This window comes from Microcaecilia unicolor, chromosome 5, assembly GCF_901765095.1.
Source record: "Microcaecilia unicolor chromosome 5, aMicUni1.1, whole genome shotgun sequence".
NCBI classification, from domain to species: domain Eukaryota; kingdom Metazoa; phylum Chordata; class Amphibia; order Gymnophiona; family Siphonopidae; genus Microcaecilia; species Microcaecilia unicolor.
In genome coordinates, this window is record NC_044035.1 from 350,986,832 (window position 1) to 351,012,585 (window position 25,754).

General features: G+C 47.9%; 1 protein-coding gene across 3 annotated transcripts in view; it reads right to left on the reverse strand.

Moving 5' to 3' along the window:
- Positions 1–25,754, reverse strand: part of KIAA0513 (KIAA0513 ortholog) — a 183,909-nt gene that overhangs the window by 44,277 nt on the left and 113,878 nt on the right. For all 3 annotated transcript variants that reach the window (XM_030204555.1, XM_030204557.1, XM_030204556.1), the window contains exons 3-4: positions 10,266–10,365; positions 6,473–6,546 (exon numbers count right to left, since the gene is read on the reverse strand). In XM_030204555.1, coding sequence (XP_030060415.1) covers positions 6,473–6,546; positions 10,266–10,365 — 174 coding nt within the window. The remainder of the gene's footprint in view (positions 1–6,472; positions 6,547–10,265; positions 10,366–25,754) is intronic.

The following is a 25,754-nucleotide window of genomic DNA, read 5'->3' on the forward strand; positions in this document are numbered from 1 at the left end:
ATGAGAGCCTGCGCATCACCACACCTTGAGCAGCGGCCCTGGACGCAACATCAAAAGTGTCATAAACTCCTCTGGCCAGGAATTTTCTGCACGCCTTCAGCTGCCTGACCACCTCCTGAAAAGGCTTGGCTTGCTCAGGGGGAAGAGCATCAACCAAGCCCGCCAACTGCCGCACATTATTCCGCATGTGTATGCTCGTGTAGAGCTGGTAAGACTGGATCTTGGACACGAGCATAGAGGAATGGTAGGCCTTCCTCCCAAAGGAGTCTAAGGTTCTAGCGTCCTTGCCCGGGGGCGCCGAAGCATGTTCCCTAGAACTCTTAGCCTTCTTTAGGGCCAAATCCACAACTCCAGAGTCATGAGGCAACTGAGTGCGCATCAGCTCTGGGTCCCCATGGATCCGGTACTGGGACTCGATCTTCTTGGGAATGTGGGGATTAGTTAATGGTTTGGTCCAGTTCGCAAGCAATGTCTTCTTCAGGACATGGTGCAAGGGAACAGTGGACGCTTCCTTAGGTGGAGAAGGATAGTCCAGGAGCTCAAACATTTCAGCCCTGGGCTCGTCCTCCACAACCACCGGGAAGGGGATGGCCGTAGACATCTCCCGGACAAAGGAGGCAAAAGACAGACTCTCGGGAGGAGAAAGCTGTCTCTCAGGAGAGGGAGTGGGATCAGACGGAAGACCCCCAGACTCCTCGTCAGAGAAATATCTGGGATCTTCCTCTTCCTCCCACGAGGCCTCACCCTCGGTGTCAGACACAAGTTCACGGACCTGTGTCTGCAACCTCGCCCTGCTCGACTCCGTGGAACCCTGTCCACGATGGGGGCGTCGAGAGGTAGACTCCCTCGCCCGCATCGGCGAAGCTCCCTCCGCCGACGTAGTCGGGGAGCCTTCCTGGGAGGTGGCCGCGGTCGGTACCGCACGCGGTACCGACGTCGGGGACCTCAACCTGGGCGATGGGCCAGCCGGCGCCACGCTCGACGGTACCGGTGGCGCAAGCACCGCCGGTACCGGAGGGGTAGGGCGCAACAGCTCTCCCAGAATCTCTGGGAGAACGGCCCGGAGGCTCTCGTTCAGAGCGGCTGTAGAGAAAGGCTGAGAGGTCGATGCAGGCGTCGACGTCAGTACCTGTTCCGGGCGTGGAGGCTGTTCCGGGCTGTCCAGAGCGGAGCGCATCGACACCTCCTGAACAGAGGGTGAGCGGTCCTCTCGGTGCCGATGCCTGCTAGGTGCCGAATCCCTCGGCGACCCAGAGCTCTCGGTGCCGACACGGGGAGGAGACCGGTGTCGATGCTTCTTCGATTTCTTCCGAAGCATGTCACCGGAGCTCCCCGGCACCGACGAGGAGGACGTCGAATCCACCCGTCGCTTCCTCGGGGCCGAGACTGAAGAAGGTCGATCTCGGGGGGGCTGTACCGCAGGAGCCCTCAGGGTAGGCGGAGACCCACCCGAGGGCTCACCGCCACCAGCAGGGGAATGGACAGCCCTCACCTGCACTCCACCCGATGCACCACCGTCCGACGACATCAGCAGACGAGGTCCTGGTACCACCGACGTCGATGCAGCTATCCGATGTCTCGGCGCCGATGCAGAGGCCCGATGCCTCGATGCACTCGATGCAGGGGCGGCCGAGAAAGATGGTCTGGACGCTGACGACGTCGATGCACTCGAAGATCCCGGTGCCGATGCCGACGAAGAGCCCGAGAACAACACGTTCCACTGGGCTAGTCTCGCTACCTGAGTCCGCCTTTGAAGCAGGGAACACAGACTGCAGTTCTGAGGGCGGTGCTCGGCCCCCAGACACTGAAGACACGACGAGTGTCGATCAGTGAGCGAGATAACCCGGGCGCACTGGGTGCACTTCTTGAAGCCGCTGGAAGGCTTCGATGTCATGGGCGGAAAAATCACGCCGGCGAAATCAAAAGCCGAAATGGCGAAATTCGAAGCACCAAATTTAGAGGGAGAAAAAATCTCGACCGAGGCCGAAAAAAGGCCTACCCCGACGACGAAAGAAAACTTACCGGGGCAAAAAAGCTGGAAGTACGGGGAGGATTTACACGAAACCCGGCGGGGGGTTTGCGGAGCACTTCCCGACTAGGACAAAGCTTTCCCGAAGGAAAAGAACACGTTCAAACAAATTGGACGCGCGAGGTCGACTTTCCGGGGCTCGACACGGCGAAAACACGACCGTACCGAGTGCGGACAAAAGAAGACTGGCCGGCTCGAGCCGGTTTCGGGCGGGAAGACGGCCGCGCATGCGCGGTGCGCGCGGGCGCGCGAGGGCTAGCAAAGGACTTTGCTAGTGAAGTTTCCGATTGGAGGGGCTGCCGTGGACGTCACCCATCAGTGAGAACAAGCAGCCTGCTTGTCCTCGGAGAAATATATATATATACCATGTGCGTACCATACATGGTAAAGAAGAATACATTATGGTATTGCATGAAGGTCCCTGAGTAATAAATTGGATTATAATTCCGTTCTAGAATTAATGCCTATTTTTTTTTAAATTTGTTATATTTGCTGTGAGTTTCCTGATGATTCCATTTCTATTCAAATTGTTAGTTTTGATATAAAAGTTAAAATTCTTAATAAATAAATAATTTTTTAAAAAGTGCAACACTGGAAAAAGAGCCGCAGAAATGCATTTCCTCTTGCACTGAGCAAAAGACCTTAAAAGCATAAGAAAAGCTATTCCGAGTCAGACCAAGATCGACTGAGCCCAGCATCGTGTCTCTGACAGTAGACAGTCCAAGTCACAATACTCAGCAGATCCCAAAAAGTAGATCTTTTTCCCATAGTTCATTTGAAGGGATGAGCAATGATTTTTCCTAAATCTACCTAGCTAATACATTTTTATGGATTTTTCCTCTAGGCCCTTGTCCAAACCTCTTTTGAACCCCACTGTTAGTAACTTAACCGCATTTCCCTGCAACTTTAGAGATGCACGTTTCCTAAAGCAGATAGCTTCCAATTAATAATTTCAAAATAAAAATGTTTTTTTTTTTTCAATTTCTATCTTGGTTGTCTGGGCATTTTATTTTTCCAGTCACTTTGGTACCAGTCTCTTGCTTCTGCTTTCCTCTGCCTGTCTTCTTAACTCTCTTTCCAGGGGTCTCCTGTCCATTTGCCATTTTTTTCTCTCTACTCCTGTTTTCTTCCATTCCTCCCCTTTGTTCACCTCTGACAATAATCTTTCCCTTTCAGCTTTCTTCCATATTTTTGCCTCCTCATTATTCAGCACTCAAGCCTCCTATTTTTATTGCATCTACCTACAAGCTTTCCACATCTCTCTACCCATGTCCAGAATCTTACTTCCTTCTCTCTGTATCCCCAATGTGTTCAGTATCTCCCCCTCCCTTTGGTCCAACATCTCCCTAGGCCCAAGGCACCAGCAGTAAAATCAAAATTAAGTACATGGCTTTTGAGATCGGGCACATGCTCAAGGCCCTGCAGCATCTCTTTTCCCTCTTACCCAGGCTTCCTGTTACTAAGGAACAAAGATGTAGCAGAGCCCTGAGTGGGCACATGCACTCAAATGCCCCACATTTACTCTTCGTTTTGGTGCAGATTCTTTGCTAAGCCTTGACTGTTCCCTCAGTGTTACACCCCCCCTCCAGTTGGTGCCAAGAACCAAGGCACCCCCTCACAACGCCACTGCATGGTGAAGCCCAAAAACTTCCCATAGTTGTCCACAGACTAAGCACAGTAGTCCGCCCTTCACTGCACGTTTCACAACTTAAATGCAAAGGCCTAAACTGCTCAGAATGTAGCTATATCACCAACAATATATCACACTCAGCATCCAGAAGTACAAAACTCCAGTCCTTAAGTGTGACAAACAGGTCTAGCTTCAAGATATCCAGAATGAATAACCAGAAATATATTTGCATAAAGTAGAAGTTGCATCATAGAACTATGTCTCATGAATATTCATTGTGGATATCCTGAAAACTAGGATGACATTTACTCTTACCTGATAATTTCCTTTCCTTGAATCCGGCTACACACTCAAGCCTAGTAGGTTGTCCACCTTATAATTGAAAGAGAAAAACGCCTAGATATCGACCCAAATCGGGAGATAGACGTTTATCTCACAAAAACGAATAAATCGGTATAATGGAAAGCCGATTTTGGACGTTTTCAACTGCACTCCGTCGCGGAAGCGTACAAAGTTGACGGGGGCGTGTCGGAGGCGTGGCGAAGGTGGAACTGGGGCGTGGTTATCGGCCGAGGAGAGATGGGCGCCTTTCGCCGATAATGGACAAAAAGTATGCGTTTGAATTTAGGGCACTTTTCCTGGACCCTGTTTTTTCACGAATAAGGCCCCCAAAAGTGCCCTAAATGACCAGATTACCACCAGAGGGAATCGGGGATGACCTCCCCGGACTCCCCCAGTGGTCACTAACCCCCTCCCACCACAAAAAAATGATGTTTCACAACTTTTTATTTTCACCCTCAAATGCCATACCCACCTCCCTGGCAGCAGTATGCAGGTCCCTGGAGCAGTTGTTAGAGGGTGCAGTGGACTTCAGGCAGGTGGACCCAGGCCCATCCCCCCCCCCCCCACCTGTTACAATTGTGCTGCTTAATGCTTAGTCGTCCAACCCCCCCAAACCCACTGTACCCACATGTAGGTGCCCCCCTTCACCCCTTAGGGCTATAGTAATGGTGTAGACTTGTGGGCAGTGGGTTTTGAGGGGGATTTGGGGGGCTCAACACACAAGGGAAGGGTGCTATGCACCTGGGAGCTCTTTTACCTTTTTTTTGTTTTTGTAAAAGTGCCCCCTAGGGTGCCCGGTTGGTGTCCTGGCATGTGAGGGGGACCAGTGCACTACGAATCCTGGCCCCTCCCACGAACAAATGCCTTGGATTTATTCGTTTTTGAGCTGGGCGCTTTCATTTTCCATTATCACTGAAAAACAAAAACACCCAGCTCACAAATTGTCGAATAAAACATGGATGTCTATTTTTTTCGAAAATACGGTTCGGTCCACCCCTTCATGGACCCGTTCTCGGAGATAAACGCCCATGGAGATAGACGTTTTCGTTCAATTATGCCCCTCTGTGTCTCCTTAACAGAAGGGAGGCAGAGAAAAACAACCTTGATTCTAATGACACCACCAGTACAACAGAAGGTGCAGCCAGAATGATGTCTGTATTTCTCTTCCTCCAGCAGATGGTGCAGGTTTGGACTGGTGTAACTGGAGTTTTGTGGTAACAGGCCTGACTCCGAATGGTTGAGACTGGCCTGTGTAGATTTCCAAGAGTCTGATTATGATCCGTCTCCTAACATAACCCGAAGGGGTTCGCTGCCCCACCATAGCCCCGAGCCTTGGCCTTAACTTATGCTAAACAGCCTCACTGAATGAAGTTGTCTGTTCCAAGCTCCCACATGCTTCACATGTGCAGGGCATCTGTGAAGCAGCTTGCCGGAGGCCGTCTACATTTTCCTCAGGGCTTGGGAATTTACCATCTGTCCTAAGCACTTAATATCTACCACTTTGAAAGGATGAAAACTAAAAATGCATTTAGAAAATTATCTAGAAATGATTTTGCAAACTATAAGGCACATAGGCAGATACTGGTGACTGATACAGACAATACAGACTGATTGCAGAGGACATGGGAAGGGCAGAGATCAGCTTTGCCGGGGCTGCAGCTGTTGACAGTGGGAAAATGATCAAAACATGAAACAGGTTTACAGCTTTGCAGGAGGTAAAGAAGATAAGGCAGCACTTGTGAGAGGGGGCACCGCTGTGTGCTAGGGACAGATATAAAGCACCTAAGGCATGTATCAGCTGGGTTAATAAGTCCCATTCTGGGGGAGAGAATGTAAGATGGGAGTCTATTCTTCAAAAAATGAAAAACCTGAAGAAAGGAGCAAACCAGGAACGATTAAGATTCTGGGACTTGGAGATTTCATTCCCTGGAAGCTGGCGAGCAAATGGCATGCCCCACAATCAGAAGTTGCCTGCTACTTTATAAGGGTCTGGGACAGTCCTGGAGCTTCTGGGGACATAGAGTAGCAGAGGCACAGAGTAGCAGAGTCCAGGCAGTGCACTCTACACACAGACCATTCGTATAACTCTGAGTCTAAACGCTCTCTGTGCAGAAGGGACAGTCAGACCTGGTACACAGAAAAAGTGCAAGGCACCGAGAAGGGGCTTTGCAAAATCCCACCCCCGTACGATAGTCAGGAATCTTTGAGTTTTGGGTTGATTTGCTGCTTTATTGCTTGCCATGATATTATTCTCTCGCTAGTTGTCACTGATTTGCTGATCGATAGATGGATTGGGTATCTTGCTTGCATCAGGGAGCCCCTTTGGTACAACTGCAGAGTATGAATTACACACAGCCTGTCGGATGTGTTCCAAGTTCTTTCTCATGCCCCCTTGCCCAGATGCAGCCTGAGCACAAGCCTCCATCAGCAGCTTGCAAACGACGCACAAAAAGGCGCTATGCATTACTTACTCAAAGAGAACTACGGCAAAGGACTGCACCAGTCGATAGAAGGTCTGCTCCGACACGCATTTGGAGTTGCAGCGCTGAAAACGAGAAAAGATGTGTTAGTTCTTTTTAATTTAATAATGTTTTGCATTTTATTATTTGTATTTTTATTTGATGTTTTATGGTTGGGTGAACGAGTCTTTTGATTATGGATTTATGAACTACTTAGATTGTTTTAATTGAGATTTTCATAGCATTAGAATTCCAATAATATACTAAAAGCAATTACACCATATTTCAAAATAAATTTAAAAGAAAAATAGAAATCAGGTGTTATAGCCCACATCAGGAGGCTGATTCAATTATTTTTATTAATAAGTAGGCAGAATATAAAAACTTGAAATAATCATCATAATAATAGTTCTAAAGTTCCACCAGTGTCCACAGCATTGTACAAGACTGCTGACATTCTCGCACTGTCCCTTCCCTTTCCTGGAGAGCTTACAGCTAGTGTGTGCACACAGGACAGTTACCTAACTTGCTTGAGATCCTACTAGCGATAAATAAGAAAAAATGAAGCTTAGATGTCTGATTGAACCCCAGGAGGTCCATGTCACATATCTGTGCCTGTAACCAGCTAACTGAAGATCATAAGGGGAGCCATGCTGGGCCACACCAAGGTCCCTCGAGCCCGGTATCCTGTCTACAAGTGGCCAGACCAGGTCACAAGTATCAAGCAGATCCCAAATTGCAGGATCTGTTTTAAGCTGCATTTGTTAAGACAAATTCAACTTTTTCTAGAGGAAGGCAGCACTGAGGCAGCTGACTCAAGTCAGAGTACCTTCAAGTTTAGACTACTGCAACCTGAGTTAGGACTGGCGAACAAGCAGTTAACCAGGTTGCAATTAGTGCCTAATACCATATCTAAAAATCAGCAAAGAGACAGAGTGACATCTTCTGTGTTGGAATTACACTGGTCACTGGTCACCGTAGGTATTTTTTAAGTTCAATTCGTTTATTGAAAAATTGAATAGAAATACCAAACAGTTCTGAAAGGACATGGGAGTGTGACGCTTCAGTTAAGACCTCAAATACCTGCATTTCCCTTAAGCACAAGGATCTGTGGTATATTGGGAAAAGCGGGGAAGTACCCGGGAGCGGCGGAGAGTCGGCTCCTGGTCTTTTACAAGCGTGGTATGCCGATAAAAACCCGGCAGGCACCACAAACCTGCCCTGGAGATAGTACGAGTTTTCAGGAAGATCTCTGGGCTCCGGGTGAATTGCGATAAGTCAAAATTGTTAGTACTGGCTGGGGGGTGGGTCAGAGCTGTGGCAAGATAGCCTGGAAATACTGCCAACCAGAAAACCCATACAGTATTTAGGCATTTATCTAAGCACTAGCCCCATGGTTCTGTATCAAACTAATACGTGTAATTCGGAGGCCATAGGACAGCTGTGCCAGACTTGGCATGATCTTCCATTGACTCTGTTTGACTGCGTGGCAAACGTTTATACTCTTTACAGACTATTTCCATTTGGATGACTAGGAGGGATGAACTCAAGTTTAAATCTACTGTATCTAAATTTATCTGGTGTTCCAAAGCCCCTAGACTTAGTGTGGATAAGCTGATTTTGGAAAGATCTATTGAGGGGTTTTAAACATTCCTGATATCTGGGTCTATAATGTGGCTGCCATTCTGCGGTGGATACATGAAAGTTATTCAGGGCATACGAAATAGTTCCTCCTGGGCTGAGTTGATAGGTGGAGTCACCCTTTTGGGATTGTTAACTTACTGCACGCCAAGGAGGGACAGGCAGGTGGTTTTTGAAATTAAATCCAGTTTTGGATCCCCCATGCAACGGACCTGGCGGTGATAGAGGACACTACAGCATAAATCACCAATGTGTTTCCTTTTTTGACCCTGGAAGGTAACTCGAATTTTCTCCCAGAGTGGGTAAATATGTATTTAGTGTCTGGGCCTCAAGGGGGTTGCATATTTTTGGAGCACCTGCTAGATCTGGGGGGGAGGAACATTTTCCCCTTTCTCCCAAATACAAGCCCAGTGGGGGGTTTACCCTCTCAGTACTTTTTCTCCTATTTTCAAGTCAGGAATTATTGGACGACCTTGAACGCAAACCCATTAGGTGACTGGGATATGGGGCATCTGGACCAACAGAGAAGGGTTGGTTCAGATGTCCCATATCCCAAACTCCAGCTTCGCTCAATAAATTGTCCTTATTAAACCTGTTTTTTTTGGATGTCTGGGGTAGCTAAGGTCTGGGAGTGTTGGCAGAGGAATCTTTCTCAAACTTTTACAGAGAAGCAATTTTTTGCACTTTCCGATATACTTACTGCTTTACTAAATTTTAAGATCCTACATAGATATGATCTCACCCGGGCAAAGGGAGCCAAGCTGAGCCTCTGCTTTATGTCCAAAGTGCAAACATTTGCCCGGTACTTATGGTTTTTTTTTTTTTTTTTGAAATGCAACACCCTAGATATTTGGTCTAAAGCCCTGAAGGTGATGGAGACCACTTTGCACTGTCAGGTAGAATGGGATTATGGTTATCAGGACCCTTTACAGTTGCAAGGCCTGTCTGTACCTCAGTGCAGGTTTATATATAATGCCTTATTGGTTAAGAAATTAATTTTGGTGTACTGGACATTTACACACTCTCCTCCGTTCCCTCAGTGGTTGCCTCGGATGGAAGAATTGGCCAGATTTGAAACTTTTACTTAGCAACACTTACCCAATATTGATCGGAGACTATATCTCGTTTTGAGGGGCCAGTTTTTGACACTGTCTACTGGGGATGGGTTCTCCTGACGAGTTTTTGGTCTTTCCTATAGGGGGTAAGTGGATAGCATGGTGGGCGGGGGGGGAGTGCCCGGGTGAGGCATTAGAGGTTGCTGGTATGAGTGTCTGGGTGAGTGAGGGGATTGAGGTTTAGGCTTGAGTGGGGTGTGTGGGATGGACTGCGAGGGAATGAAAGTTTGGGTAAAGTGAAACATTTTCAGTGGAGGCAGTTGGCAGACGACCACTATTTTCTTTGCCTCACTTGACGATTAATTCTTGAGTACCAATCCTAGGACTGTTGTTCTTTGTTCCTAATGGTAATTCTGTTTGCTAATTAGTTTTGTATGGGACGTTTGGGGGTAGTCCTCCACCCCCTGCCCAGATATTATGCTTTTTGTTGCTATATTGCGTCTTTTTGCTGGTTTGTGTTGTTTATCTTTTTCCGCTGCCAATAAAAATATATTACAACAAAATAAAAAGAAATACCAAACAGTCAATTACTTGAACTTAGGAACATAAAATGAGGCATTATAGAATCCAACTTACAGAGTAGAGAAGGCCCAGACCTCTCCCAGATGGTAATGCCTCTCAAAGTAAGCGCCCACCTTCCCCATCCGAACCTGCTGCCCCCCCCCCCCCCCAAAAAAAAGGAAAAAAAAAGACTTCTCCTAGCCAAGGGAACACAGCTGCCCAAACTCACCCAAGACTTACAATGTATTTAAAATGAGACTCTGGACCCATATGAAATAACTGAGATCAAGTAACCTGTGCGACACAGCACACATACATACTACCAGGACAGAGTGCACACAAAAAAAAAACTAGCGATTGTCATGTTTTTTTCCTGCTCGTTTTTAATTTGTCAATGACATACGACAACATGCGAAAACCCACGCTTTTTTCACGTGGTTCTAGTATACTCAGGCTGATTCAGGCTCCAGTGCAGCATCAAGAACACCCCTGCCCCACTCCCTCCCTTAATCCCGAGCAAGATGAGGTGTTCCTAGCTCCCGACTCACCTGCGCACTCACGTATCTTGCAAACCACTCTCTGCCCTTGCCGTTCTCTCCGCTGCACAGCTCTCCGAAGCGAGCCTTGTCCTCTTGGTCTATGTCCTCCCTAGAATAAGCACAAGCTTAAATTTAAGAGACGGGGACACTGCTTTCACAGCACCAGGCTCATTAGTTCACCTTCAAATCACAAAAGCAATATTACAAAATCATTCATTACAACATATAATACAAGTTAACATAAAACTACAACAGCAGAGCTCTGCATATCATATAGCTAAAATATCAATCCACTTAAATGGCCAGTGCTGAATATTAACTTGGCTGGTTAAGTTAAGTTTAATGGAATGATAAGGTCAAAACAAAACTATGTAAGCCACATTGAGCCTGCAAATAGGTGGGAAAATGTGGGATACGAATGCAATAAATAAATAATAATAACAACCCATTCAAAAAAAACCCCAGATATTTAATGCCGGTCACCAGAAACAGCCTGGCATTGAATATCCGGGCTCAGGGCCGATCACAGCACTTAGCCGGTCTGCGGGCTGAACACTGGCTGGCTAGACTTTACAAACTAGGATTTAATATTAGGAAATGCAGGGTCCTGCATCTGGGCTACAAAAACCCGAGAGAGCAAAATGGTAAAGGAGGTGAAGTTCTTCTGTGCATGAAAGAACAGCAGGACCTGAGGGAGATCACATCTTATGAGCTTAAGATGGCCAAACAGTCAAAAGTCAGGACTCTGCTGGGTGATGATGCTTCTCTGCATAGCCACCGAGAGGGGGGAGGCAGGGGGGACAAAATTCCCCGAGCCTCCAAGGGGGGCCCGGCGCCGCAGTCCCACCCGCCCTCCGTCATCGACCGTCTGCCACTGGGACGGGCCCCCTGCATTGAAATCACATCACCTCTCACCTCCATGTGAAAGCGCTGCGGGCAGCAGATCGCCTCCCTTCGGGCCTCCTTCCCTCCCTGTGTCCCGCCCTCATCTGACGTAACTTCCGCGAGGGCGGGACACAAGAAGAGAAGGAGGCCCGAAGGGAGGCAATCTGCTGCCCTGCTGCCTGAAGCTTTCACACGGAGGTGAGAGGTGCTGTGATTTCAATGCAGGGGGCCGGGCCCGGTGGCGGACGGAGGGGGGTAGGTGGAGGAAGGGGAGCGGTGGCAACCTCGGGGGGGGGGGGGGGGCGGCCTTGCCCCGGGCCCGGCCAGGTGCCTCGGCAGCCCTGCTTCTCTGTAAGTCTCTAGCGAGACCTCATTTACAGTACTGGGTACAATTCTGGAGACCGATTCTTCAACAAGATACGATGTCCAGAGGGCGACTACTAAAATGGTCAGTGGTCCATGTCATAAAGAACATGGGGAGAGAAAATGTAATAAAAGATTTCAAATTAAAAAACAAGCATAGAAGGAGAGACTTAATATTTGCAACCTAGAGGAAAGAAAGGAGGTATTTAAATGTTTTTATCATATCTCTCCTGTCCCAAGTATAAATGCACAGGAGCAAGGACTTTTTCAATAAAAAGGAAGCTCTTGACTGAGGTATCATAAGATGAAGGACTAATCTAAGGAAATATTTCTTTACGGAAAGGGTGGTGGATAACTGCCTCCTGGTGGAGGTGGTGGACACCAGAACAGCCCAGAATTCAAGAAAACAGGGGGAAAAGACTCAGAGGATCTCGGAGGGAGAGGAAGGGATCGTAGAGACTGAGCTGTTGATGTGGGTGGAAAATGAGCAACAGAGAAAATAACAGCAGAGAAAATGATTTTTTTCAGTTTTATCTACAGGTATGCATAATGTGCTACAAATAGCTTCACATACATGGCGCACAATAGAAGACAGCGAAAACAGCAGGGCGAATAGGGGGTTCCTGCTTCTAAGAGCTAAGAGCAGGGCGCACGTGGGATCCTGATTACTACTACTTAACATTTCTAGAGCGCTACTAGGGTTACGCAGCGCTGTACAGATTAACAAAAAGGACAGTCCCTGCTCCAAGGAGATTACAATCTAATGGGTGAAATGTCAAGTAGGGGCTTCTCAGAGCAGGGGCGTACAGGGGTTCCTGCTTCTAAGAGCAGAGGGTATGGGAGTTCCTGCCTCTAAGAGCAGAGGGTATGGGAGTTCCTGCCTCTAAGAGCAGAGGGTATGGGAGTTCCTGCTTCTAAGAGCAGGGCGTACAGGGGTTCCTGCTTCTAAGAGCAGAGGGTATGGGAGTTCCTGCTTCTAACAGCAGGGCGCACAGGGGTTCCTGCTTCTAAGAGCAGAGGGTATGGAAGTTCCTGCTTCTAAGAGCAGGGCGTACAGGGGTTCCTGCTTCTAAGAGCAGAGGGTATGGGAGTTCCTGCCTCTAAGAGCAGAGGGTATGGGAGTTCCTGCTTCTAAGAGCAGGGCGTACAGGGGTTCCTGCTTCTAAGAGCAGAGGGTATGGGAGTTCCTGCCTCTAAGAGCAGAGGGTATGGGAGTTCCTGCTTCTAAGAGCAGGGCGTACAGGGGTTCCTGCTTCTAAGAGCAGAGGGTATGGGAGTTCCTGCTTCTAACAGCAGGGCGCACAGGGGTTCCTGCTTCTAAGAGCAGAGGGTATGGGAGTGCCTGCCTCTAAGAGCAGAGGGTATGGGAGTTCCTGCTTATAAGAGCAGGGCGTACAGGGGTTCCTGCTTCTAAGAGCAGAGGGTATGGGAGTTCCTGCTTCTAAGAGCAGGGCGTACAGGGGTTCCTGCTTCTAAGAGCAGAGGGTATGGGAGTTCCTGCTTCTAACAGCAGGGCGCACAGGGGTTCCTGCTTCTAAGAGCAGAGGGTATGGAAGTTCCTGCTTCTAAGAGCAGGGCGTACAGGGGTTCCTGCTTCTAAGAGCAGAGGGTATGGGAGTTCCTGCCTCTAAGAGCAGAGGGTATGGGAGTTCCTGCTTCTAAGAGCAGGGCGTACAGGGGTTCCTGCTTCTAAGAGCAGAGGGTATGGGAGTTCCTGCTTCTAACAGCAGGGCGCACAGGGGTTCCTGCTTCTAAGAGCAGAGGGTATGGGAGTGCCTGCCTCTAAGAGCAGAGGGTATGGGAGTTCCTGCTTATAAGAGCAGGGCGTACAGGGGTTCCTGCTTCTAAGAGCAGAGGGTATGGGAGTTCCTGCTTCTAAGAGCAGGGCGTACAGGGGTTCCTGCTAATCAGCAATGTGGTGCTCTCTCATGAGTAACTAACGCTACTGAGGTGTTCTGAAGGCTGGGATCACATCAAGATTAGGGGAATAACAGCTGCAGCCCTTTTTCTGGGGGCTATTGGATCTCTGGCTTGCAAGAACACACTTCGCTCTTGCAGAAATAGCTTCTCTCCCTGATTACATCTAGAAGCAATTGTATAACAGGACATGTACACCGACAGGGCAAGAAGGTGCCTTTCTAGCCTATTTCACAAAGACATATAGACGCCTGTCTCTTTATAAAATACCAGAACAAATCCTGCAGAACTGTGCTTAAACCAAAGTCATGGGAATTTTCAGTTCCTTGGAAGGAAGTGTAAGTGTTTGCATGTAATCCTTAATTTCTTTGTGTAAAACTGGCATATTTACGTGAAAACGCTTTTATTTATTTATTTTTATTTATTTATTTATTGCATTTGTATCCCACATTTTCCCACCTTTTTGCGGGCTCAGTGTGGCTTACAATACATTATGAATGATGGAAATACAGTTTGTTACAATTCAGGTAATGGATTACATAGTGAGGAGATTAATAAAATTTTATAAAATTACCCCCTTAGTAGACACTTAGGAAATTAGCATTAACAATATAACTTGTATTCCGCTAACACCTTATGGTTCAAAGCAAATTCCAATGTAACAAAAAGCTGAATAAGTTTCAGGAATTACAAAATGTAATCAATAAATTTACATTCACACTTCAATGAAAGACTAGGAAAAACCTTTAAAAGGCTAATTAAGGCTAATTATTAGATTACAAAGTACAAGTTATTTTCAGTTTTCGAAACGGAAAATAACCTGAAGTGGTGAGCAAAAGAATGTGAATGTCTTTACTAAGACGGGCTGCTTGAAAGGAAAAAAGGTCGTCTAATAACCTAATTCTTTTCATAATTTTTAAAGAAGGAAAGGTAAATAGGGCTGTGGATCCAGTAGCCATAGATTTTTGGGAGAGACCAAAATGAGCTAAAAGATACAATGGGACAGACCCATAAATAAGGCAGTAAAATTTACATAAGACTCTACCACGGACCGGAAGCCAATCACTCTTTGTAAAACACTAAGACGCTCTATCAAACTTTGTCAAGGAATATATCAGAGCGGAGCGTAGTGTTCTGAATGGACTGTAACCGTTTTAGTGGTTATTCTGAAGATCCCACATAGTAACATAGTAGATGACGGCAGAAAAAGACCTGCACGGTCCATCCAGTCTGCCCAACAAGATAAACTCGCATGTGCCATTTTTTGTGTATACCTTACCTTGATTTGTACCTGTCCTTTTCAGGGCACAGACCGTGTAAGTCTGCCCAGCACTATCCCCGCCTCCCGCCACTGGCTCTGCCACCCAATCTCGGCTAAGCTCCTTAGGATATTACAATTAGAGAATGACACGAGGATAAAATTTGTCCCCATCTCCGTGGGTTCTGTCTCCGTCCCCACCCCGTCCCCGCAGGTTCTGTTCCCGTCCCCATCCAGTCCCCATGAGCTCTGTTCTCATCTGAAGAAGCCTCAAACACTTATGATTTTATATGTAAATCTTTTTATTAAAATATAAAAAGGAACAATATGCTGTGCAACTATTGTGTATAAATTACAAATAGAAAACAATAATAACAATGAGCAGCTATAATAACCCTCCTTCCCACCACCACCCTCTACCCCTCCAACCTCAACAATAGCTGACTTTTACTACCCCAAGGATTGTAATCCACCATGTTAAAATGTCCAGGGGTACAAAATACAACCCGTTCTGTATGCCCTAGCGGAGGAGAAATATGCCCTATGAAGCACTGTTATGATTTTTTAATCTGTGGATGAACAAGAAGTCATCAACAATCTAGGAGTCATCTTTGATTCCTCCCTCTCCTTTTCTCCTAACATCCAGCAGACGGCCAAAACCTGTCGCTTCTTTGTCTAAAACATTAGTAAAATTCGCCCCTTCCTCTCTGAATACGCTACCAGAACCCTTATCACCTCTCGCTTGGATTATTGCAATTTGCTTCTCAGTGGTCTTCCGCTCAGTCAGCTCTCTCCTCTCTAGTCTGTCCAAAATTCTGCAGCACGACTTATTTTCCGCCAAAATTGTTTTACCCACACTAGCCCACTCCTCAAGTCAATTCACTGGCTCCCTGTCCGCTTCCGCGTACAGTTCAAACTGACCTTTAAATGCATCCATTCTGCAGCCCCCCATTACCTCTCCTCTCTCCCTACATTCCTCCCCGTGAACTCCGCTCGCTGGACAAATCTCTGTTGTCGTCCCCCTTCTCCTCCACTGCTAACTCCAGGCTTCGTTCCTTTTCCCTCGTGGCATCTAATGCATGGAATGCATGGAATGGAATGTACGTCTAGCTCCATCTCTACCTGTTTTCAAATCTATGCTGAAAACCCTCCTTTTCACCATTGCTTTTGGCTCCTAACCACTACTCAACTGGCCTCCCCTTGTTCCTTCTCACCCAGTACTTCCCTCGCCCTTAATTGTCTTGTCTGTCTGTATTTTTAGATTGTAAGCTCTATCAGCAGAGACTGTCTCTCTGTGTCAGGTGTTCAGCGCTGCGTGCGTCTGGTAGCGCTATACAAATGTTAATAATAATAATAATCTCAGGATTCAGTCTAGTTCTCCTGTCTTCCATGCGTGGGATAAACATAAAGGAATCCTGTTCAAAAGGAATGGATCCTCAGGAGCTTAGCGGAGATTGGGTGGCAGAGCCGGTGGTGGGAGGCGGGGCTGGTGGTTGGGAGGTGAGGATAGTGCTGGGCAGACTTATACGGTCTGTGCCAGAGCCGGTGGTTGGGAGGAGGGGCTGGTGGTTGGGAGGCGGGGATAGTGCTGGGCAGACTTATACGGTCTGCGCCCTGAAGAACACAGGTACACAGGGTATACACAAAAATGAGCACATATGAGTTATCTTGTTGGGCAGACTGGATGGACCGTGCAGGTCTTTTTCTGCCATCATCTACTATGTTACTATGTTACTCCTGCAATAGAAGATGTCTTCTTAGAAGATGTGCTGATAGCAGGATGTACAGGATCCCCCATGCATTTTCATCCAGAAATCTAAAGGATCCATAATGCTATGGACTAAGAGTGAATGAGAAGCAACCATCGATGTAATAGGGACCATGACTGTTATGTCGCCAGCATATTTATCAAGATAAGCCTCCAACTTCTCCAAAGTATAGCCCAGAGAATACATGAAACATAGTAACATAGTAGATGACGGCAGAAAAAGACCTGCACGGTCCATCCAGTCCGCCCAACAAGACAACTCATGTGTGCTACTTTTTGTGTATACCCTACTTTGATTTGTACCTCTGCTCTTCAGGGCACAGACCTTATAAGTCTGCCCAGCACTATCCTCGCCTCCCAACCACCAGCTCTGGCACAGACCGTATAAGTCTGCCCAGCACTATCCCCGCCTCCCACCACCGGCTCTGGCACAGACCGTATAAGTCTGCCCAGCACTATCCCTGCCTCCCACCACCAGCTCTGGCACAGACCGTATAAGTCTGCCCAGCACTATCCCTGCCTCCCACCACCAGCTCTGGCACAGACCGTATAAGTCTGCCCAGCACTATCCTCGCCTCCCAACCACCAGTCCCGCTTCCCACCACCGGCTCTGGCACAGACCGTACAAGTCTGCCCAGCACTATCCCCGCCTCCCAACCACCAGCCCCGCCTCCCGATCTCGACTAAGCTCCTTAGGATCCATTCCTTCTGCACAGGATTCCTTTATGCTTATCCCACGCATGTTTGAATTCCGTTACCGTTTTCATTTCCACCACCTCCCGCGGGAGGGCATTTCAAGCATCCACTACTCTCTCCGTAAACCTTAAAAAGGAGCGGGGATAAAGGGGAACCCTGCGGGACACCGCTAGGATTACTCCACTTTTCCGATAAATTTTGATCTAACTTTACTCTATAATATTGAAATTTCAAGAAAACAGGGAACCATTTATATTACCTTCTTGTATCAGCAGACTCATCCCCTGGTATCCCCCCCCCCCCCCTCACTATCACAGAGTGCAACAACCCCCCCCCCCCCCACACACACACACACACACCCAAAAAAAAAAAATCAGGCCACAGCACCTCCAGGCTCAAAATACTACAATCTCCCCAGTTTATTTAGAGCAGAAAATTCAGACAGGAAGGCAGCAAAGCAAATCAATCTGTCAGTGACCCTTTGATAATAAGCTCAGATCTGAAAAAAAAGGCTTGTGCTCACAGAGACTGAGTAACAAACTGAAAACCTGCTCCCACTGCAAGACCTTGGAAATGCTCAGCAAAGACTTGTGAAGAATTCCTCCCTGATAGAGCGCCCTTATCTACTGTAACAATTTCATGCGTCTTCTGTGTTCTGGACAACAACACTAGAACATTTATAATATTACTAGTAAAAAAGGCTCGTTTCTGACACAAATGAAACGGGCGCTAGCAAGATTTTCCTCGGAGTGTGTATGTTTGAGAGAGAGTGTGTGTGAGAGATGGAGTGTGTGTGTCAGAGAGAGAATGCGAGAGAGACAGAGACAGCGTGTGTGTGTGTTTGTGTGAGAGAGAGAGTGTGTGACAGAGAGATAGAGTGTGATAGACAGGGAGTATGTCAGAGTGTATGTGAGAGACAGTGAGTGAGTGTGAGCCCCCCCCCCCCCCCCCCTCTTGCAGGGCCCCCCTCTGGTCTCAGGACCCCCTCCCCACCTCCCTGTCCCCTGCCCCCCCTCCAGCCATCCATGTCCAGCGACCCTCCTCTCCCCCTGCAGCTACCCATATCCAGTGACCCTCCCCTCCCCCCCTCCAGCTATCCATGTCCAGCGACGCTTCCCCCCCCCCCATGTCCAGCGACCCTCCCCTTCCCCCCCCTGGCGCATCAAACCCCCTCTCCACCTGCAGCTGCAAGTGGTAACGCTGTCCGGCCGCTGCTGCTTCTCCTGTTGAGCAGCAGTGGCCGCTACAAAAAGGAAAGAAGCGATAAATGCTTTTAAACCCAGCCCAAATCATTTGGAAATGCCCGAGTCTTAAAACGCAGTCTCTGCAGCGCTTGTAGTTTTTTGATGCGCCGCTACTTCGGAGCAGCGCACTGACAGCTCCGCATGTTTCTCTACTCCTCCCCCTGCCTGGGAATCAGCTGTTAGTGACGTCATCCTGGCTACGGAGCCTAGCTCAGCAACTCCAGGAGCCACGGACACAGGCAGTCCCACATTAGAACGTTGGTGGTGAGAATTATTATATAGGATGATCAGAGATAAAGTGAAGTTACTTACCTGTAACGGGGGTTCTCTGTGGACAGCAGGATAAGTCAGTCACACACTGGTGACATCATCCGACGAACTCGGAAATGGATTATGCTCTCCCAGAACTCAGAGAAAAGCCTCTGGATGGCCCCCAGAAAGCATTACTTGCCCTCTATATATGTCCCTGCTTGGCCCCTTCCCCTCCAGTTTACCTCATCTGCCCGGCTTTATGGACGGATTTATCTGCTTTTCCTTCTACGGCCATGTCGGACCCTGCACAAAAAGACCACAGCGCAGCCAAGGAGTTAAAGAAATGACCCAACTGCAAGAAGAAAATCAGCTTGGCACATGCACACAAGGTGTGTGTCCAATGCTTGGGCACGGCTCACCTCATGGCCACCTGTCCCCTGAGCCTCCGGATGTTACCCTGAGCCCGCAAACACCGGCTACACAAGTTGTTGAGAAAACAAAGGAACTCCCAGCCAAGACCCTAAAGAAGAAGGGAAAAAGAGCCCTGGCCCTCTCTCAACGTCAGGAGCAACCATCCACTTCAATTACCGCCACGGCCCTCGTTCACGGCCACCTCAGCTGCTACCATGTTGCCCACTCCAACTCAAACAGGGACTAAGGCCAGCTTGGACCCCTCACCGGAACGCCCCGTCACAGGCTCACCTGGGACAAGACCTGTCCCCACAGCAGCTCCTGCTTCAATGCCGACTCCAAACCTGCACCCTCAAAATGGCATCCACATCCGGGCCAACTTATGCTCTTCTGACGCAGGCACCGATGCAAGCGCCCCAACCTGCAGGCCGCAGCTCCCACGCCGACTCCGACGCACGGCTGCCCCAACCCTGTCTCAGCCCTGCTCCCACGAGTTCCCACGACAACAACGCCCTCAACAATATGGACCGCAGCATCGGCCCCCGCATAGGAAGACAAGATGGTACAAAAGACCCTCCTGCAGCAGCTGCATGGCCCGGATCGGCCTCCCTTGCTGCTAAACAACCAACGCTCTAACAGTCAAGAATAATTAGATGTGTATGTTAGTAGGCAGCCAAATTTTACAGGATGTAATTTACTTCAGGCAAAACTGCCCAGGACACAGCTGGAAGGAATAACTCTGTGACGTGGCATCTACAGTACAGTGTATCTAACTCATTATTCTCCGGGGCTCAACAGCAAGACAGGGGGGCTGGAAACAACCGTTTCCACTGTTATTGCTTGTGGACTTTTGGCAGACTGAAAGATCACAGGAATTTCCAAACAGGATACTGGCACAACAGCTTGAGGCCACTTGAAATATCCACATCATCTCTGGATAATTCTTATAAAAAGTACCACAGCCAAACTGCTCCTTCCAGTTCACGTTTTCACTGTATGTCACTACCCTCACTGTCCCCGAGATACCAAGGGTGAACCATCCAAATGAGTGAGATTTACCATGCCAAGGAGTGAAACTGAAGGGCAAGGAGTGAGGTTTTTCAGACAGCACATCCAGGGTATAAATCTAGAATGATTTAAGTGCAGTATTGCTTTGCAAATGAACCAAAGGCAGCGTTAAATGACAGTGGCTGCTCTTTGGAACCTCTGAAAGAATACAAAGTGGGAAGCAATTTGGGTAAATTTTATGAGCTGAAAACTGTTTCCCACCCAGTAGTTAAAAGTACGTTAATCATAACATAGGCAGCCGAGACCCCTTGGGCCTACTGGTATTCGTGATATTTGAAGAATAACAGACACATGGCATTTTCTTAACATGGCACAACTTGGCCGCAGCTTTATTTAAATTACAAACATCATAAACCTGGGTATACCCAAGCCAATCAACCTTCCGGCTTAGCAGCCGCATCCAGTCCGCCGTCACAGCAAGACTGACCAATCGTATACAGAGCTCCCCGCCATACAGCAAGGGCGCTCAAGCGTAAGCGCAGCTACCCCAGCTGCCTAGCTTACACCATCAGGCTTGGGTACCCCGCCAAAGCTACGACAAATATATACATGTACATTTCAACATTAAACTGGGAGGGCGGCTGCTGGGTGCATGCTGATGCCCGGACGCCAAAAGAGGACGTCCGGGCTCAGCCCAGGGATTTAAAACCCCCTTCTCTTTCCCCACCCTTCCCAGCGGGGTGCCTCTGAGGGGCGGGAACGAGCCCGCCTCGCCCCGCTCGGGCTATTGCGCATCCCCGTTGGGGCACGCCGCCATGTTAATGGCGGCTCCGGGCACCCGTTGGGGCACTGGGCCTTGCTTGTTTCAGAGCACATGTGCTTGAAGTAGAGGGAAGAGGGACAGGGCAAGGGGAAGCAATAGGCAGGAAGGTGTGCTGGGATTTCTTCCTACTGGTTGGACCACTTGGTTTACTTCCCTAAGGCTTTCCTCTCATGAAAGCAGTGATCAAGATCAGTGCACTGTTACTGAAGCTCTGATGAGTGAGAAATAGGGCTCAAAAAGTGTGAGAGTGAGGAAACTTTCAAATGAGTGCCCCACGTTCCTAATGAGTGAGATTTGGCATTTATTTTATTTTTTTTACATTTGTACCCCGCGCTTTTCCCACTCATGACAGGCTCAATGCGGCTTACATGGGGCAACGGAGGGTTAAGTGACTTGCCCAGAGTCACAAGGAGCTACCTGTGCCTGAGGTGGGAATCGAACTCAGTTCCTCAGTTCCCCAGGACCAGAGTCCACCACCCTAACCACTAGGCCACTCCTCCACTGTTGCTACTATTTGAGATTCTACATGGAATGTTGCTATTCCACTAGCAACATTCCATGTAGAAGTCGGCCCTTGCAGATCACCAATGTGGCCGCGCAGGCTTCTGTTTCTGTGAGTCGTACGTGCAGGACGTCAGACTCACAGAAACAGAAGCCTGTGCAGCCTTCTACATGGAATGTTGTTAGTGGAATAGCAACATTCCATGTAGAATCTCCAATAGTAGCAACATTCCGTGTAGAATCTCCAATAGTAGCAACATTCCATGTAGAATCTCCAATAGTAGCAACATTCCATTGTAGAATCTCCAATAGTATCTATTTTATTTTTGTTACATTTGTACCCTGCGCTTTCCCACTAATGGCAGGCTCAATGCGGCTTACATGGGGCAACGGAGGGTTAAGTGACTTGCCCAGAGTCACAAGGAGCTGCCTGTGCCTGAGGTGGGAATCGAACTCAGTTCCTCAGTTCCCCAGGACCAAAGTCCACCATCCTAACCATTAGGCCACTCCTCCACTCCCGCTGCCCTTCATCTTTCACCTCCACCCCCTCTTCCAATTTCAAAAGCAGCTCCCCTTGCTACAGGGTATGGGGTGTCGATCTCAGTCATTACTAGGACCTGCCATTAGAGGGCACAGGGAAGTCTGTCTGCCACTGCTCTGCTCTAATGGCAGCCATGTGCTAGAGGACTTCTGTAATATCTGCCAGCCCCAAGCCTGAAACAGGAGAAGCAGCCTTTCACCTTGCTGATTCCGAAAACACAGAGCTTTCTGAGATTTCCATTCATAGGCAGAGAAGATTTTAAGCTGCCCAAGTCCATTCAGCAAAAGCCAATCTTTTGCTTTATGTGTAATGACTTCTCTTTTACATGTTCAGGTACAACCAAAGGCTTCAGCCAGGTGTGGCCCAATTCCGCTGAGAATATCTCAAATCCTGCACAACAGAAGCCTTAAAACACCTGCTGCTCCGAAAGGGTCCTAGACTATTTCTGACCTCTACAAATTAGGAGCTAAAGAGGTTTACGTAGGCAGATGATGAGAGGGAAAGTCTTAAAATTAAGGGAGTGGATGGGGAATCACTCCTGAAATGGAGGTTGGGGAACTGAAGTCACACAAGAATTTCTTTGAGGCTCAGACCCAGCCATTGATGATCTTCACTGAGCCACCTGGTCACTACTTGAGCCGTAAGACGCTGACTGGACGCTGATTTGTACCTGTCTTTTTCAGGGCACAGACCGTACAAGTCTGCCCAGCACTATCCCCGCCTCCCAACCACCAGCACCGCCTCCCACTACCGGCTCTGTTATCCAATCTCGGCTAAGCTCCTAAGCATCCATTTCTTCTGAACAGGATTCCTTTATGTTTATCCCACGCATGTTTGAATTCCATTACCGTTTTCATTTCCACCACTTCCCGCGGGAGGGCATTCCAAGCATCCACCACTCTCTCCGTGAAAAAATAGTCCCTTCCTCTCCCTTACAGGTCCTCATCTCCACCACCTCCACTGAAAATCCATTCCACACATCCACCAATCCTTTCTGAAAATGAATATTTCCTTAGATTATCCCTGATTCGCTCCCCTTTCACTTTCTTCCTATGACCCCGCGTATCAACTGAAACCTCATCTCCTGTATATTTATGTCATGGAGGTACTTAAATGTCTCTTATCACCTCTCCCGCCTTTTTTCCAACGTATACATATTGAGCTGGATTCAGTAAATGGGGCTCAAAATTAGGTGCAAAAAAATAAAATCAGTGCTGAATGATATTCTCTAACAGACTAGCGCATAGCACCAAGATCTGCACTCAACTCTGGGCGCGAGGAGTTAAACCAACTGAAACCAGGTGTAGACCCGGCACGCAAGCTGGGCAAGGATTCACACTATACTATAACACTGTGCATTTTAAGGGAACGCCCATGACCCGCCCATGCCCACACTCCCTATGCAGAACCGCGCAACACTTAGATGCTATTCTATAATTAGGCGCATAAGTGCGTTAATCCCGTAGATCTGCCATTTCGGCCCCTTGCATCAGTTAGAATGCTTTTCTGTGCCAAATAGCTAATATACAAGTCCCCCGATTAAGTCTGTCCCCACACACTTTGTGACAAAGACTACTGACCATTTTACTACTACTAATCATTTCTATAGCGCTACTAGACATATGCAGTGCTGTACATGTTATATGCAGGTACTTTCTCTGTCCCTAGAGGGCTCAGAATCTAAAGTTTTGGTACCTGGGGCAATGGAGGGTTAAGTGACTTGCCCAAAGTCACAAGGAGCTGCGGTGGGAATCGAACCCAGGTTGTCAGGATCAAAGCCTGCTGCAGTAACCATTAGGCCACTCCTCCACTCCCAGGCCACTCCTCTGCTCCCATCCTATTTACTCCTTTTTGAAGGTGCGGTTTCTGGTCTCCAGAAAGTACTCTAAATAAGGTCCCACGAGAGATGGTGCCCTTGTATTCCATGATGTATTGCACAAAAGCCTTTAACTTCCCAGGACTGTTGTTCTGCTCTGTGGCCTTGCTCAGAGTCGGGCTGGATTTACTCATCGAAACATCCACTGCGATGGAACACTATACGAGAAGATTCTCTCCCCCCCCCCCAAAAAAAAAAACAAATATAGGGGCCTGGAGCAAAGAGCTGAATGGAGTCTATCAACTAGCGGCATAAACCACTCCAACATCACGCACCTGGATGGAGAATGGACTCCACTAGTAAGTACCAGCCATTCATCTCTGGACAGAAACAGGAGGCACTGGCTGACGACATTATTATTTTATTCCTAATGTTCAGCCAGAAGACTTGACAAGGGATAAATGTAAAAGTCTCCAGTTTTGCCCCTCTTTGAAAGCCAGCTTCCTAGTTGCTGGAAAATCTGTGTTTCCCATATGTCCAAGATCCCGTCTCTGCTCTCCTTCTTAACTTTCCTAATGGAGAGTTTAAATGCCCAGGGCTACTGCTGACTGACCTGTTTAAGAAGGTCTCCCACCCCGCCCACCACACGGGTGAATGAATAGTGTACTCGTGGATTCTATATAGTAACATATAAATGACGGCAGATAAAGACCTGTACGTTCCATCCAGTCTGCCCAACAAGATAAACTCATTTACATGGTATGTGATACTTTATATGTATACCTGAGTTTGATCTGTCTTTGCCTTTCTCAGGGCACAGACCGTAGAAGTCTACCCAGCACTGTTCTTGTACTAAGTTCTGAAGCTAAGGTCAAAGCCCCTTAAAATTTACACTCCAGCCCATCCCTATCTATTCAGTCACGATCAGGGCGTAGACCGTAGAAGTCTGCCCAGCTCCTGTTTTCTTTCCCAATTACCAGCGTCACCACCCAAAATCCGCTAAGATTCCATGGAACCATTCCTTCTAAACAGGATTCCTTTGTGTTTATCCCACGCATGTTTGAATTCCATCACCGTTTTCATCTCCATCACCTCCCGCGGGAGGGCATTCCACGTATCCACCACCCTCTCTGTGAAAAAATACTTCCCGACATTACTCCTGAGTCTGCCCCCCTTCAACCTCAATTCATGTCCTCTAGTTCTACCGCCTTCCCGTCTCCGAAAAAGGTTCATTTGCGGATTAATACCTTTCAAATATTTGAACGTCTGTATCATGTCCCTGTTTCTCCTTTCCTCTAAGGTATACATGTTCAGGTCAGGAAACTGAATTTTGTCTGGTCAGTACCTAAGGCACTTCTGCTCACAAATTTTTATGATGTTTCTGTATGTGTTTGCTGCTTTTGCTTTCCTGTGATCCAGGAAAGCAAACTGAGCTGTAATGCACAGTAATCAAGCCGAATAGCCTGGTCAAAGGCCCAGTGGACAGCATAAACTGGAAGAGGCAGGATATTTTCAGTCTCTTGAACTGATTCTTCCTGGGTTTTTTTTTATTTCATTGCACTTGTATCCCACATTTTCCCACCTGTTTTCAGGCTCAATGTGGCTTACAAAGACCTGTATTGGCATCACCATTTCAGGGTACAGAGATACAACTGATGTTACAAAGATATCAAGAATAACAAGGCTAACAAGTCAATCTAATCAGCAATTATAGAAAGAAGACGGACATAATAAAGAAGGATTAGTGATGTGTTGTAGTTACCATGTATACCCTGGAGGAACGGAGAAACAGGGGTGATATGATGCAGACGTTCAAATATTTGAAAGGTATTAATCCGCAAACGAACCTTTTCCGGAGATGGGAAGGCGGTAGAACTAGAGGGCACGATACGAGATTGAAGGGGGGCAGACTCAAGAAAAATGTCAGGAAGTATTTTTTCACGGAGAGAGTGGTGGATGCTTGGAATGCCCTCCCGCGGGAGGTGGTGGAGAGGAAAACGGTAACGGAATTCAAA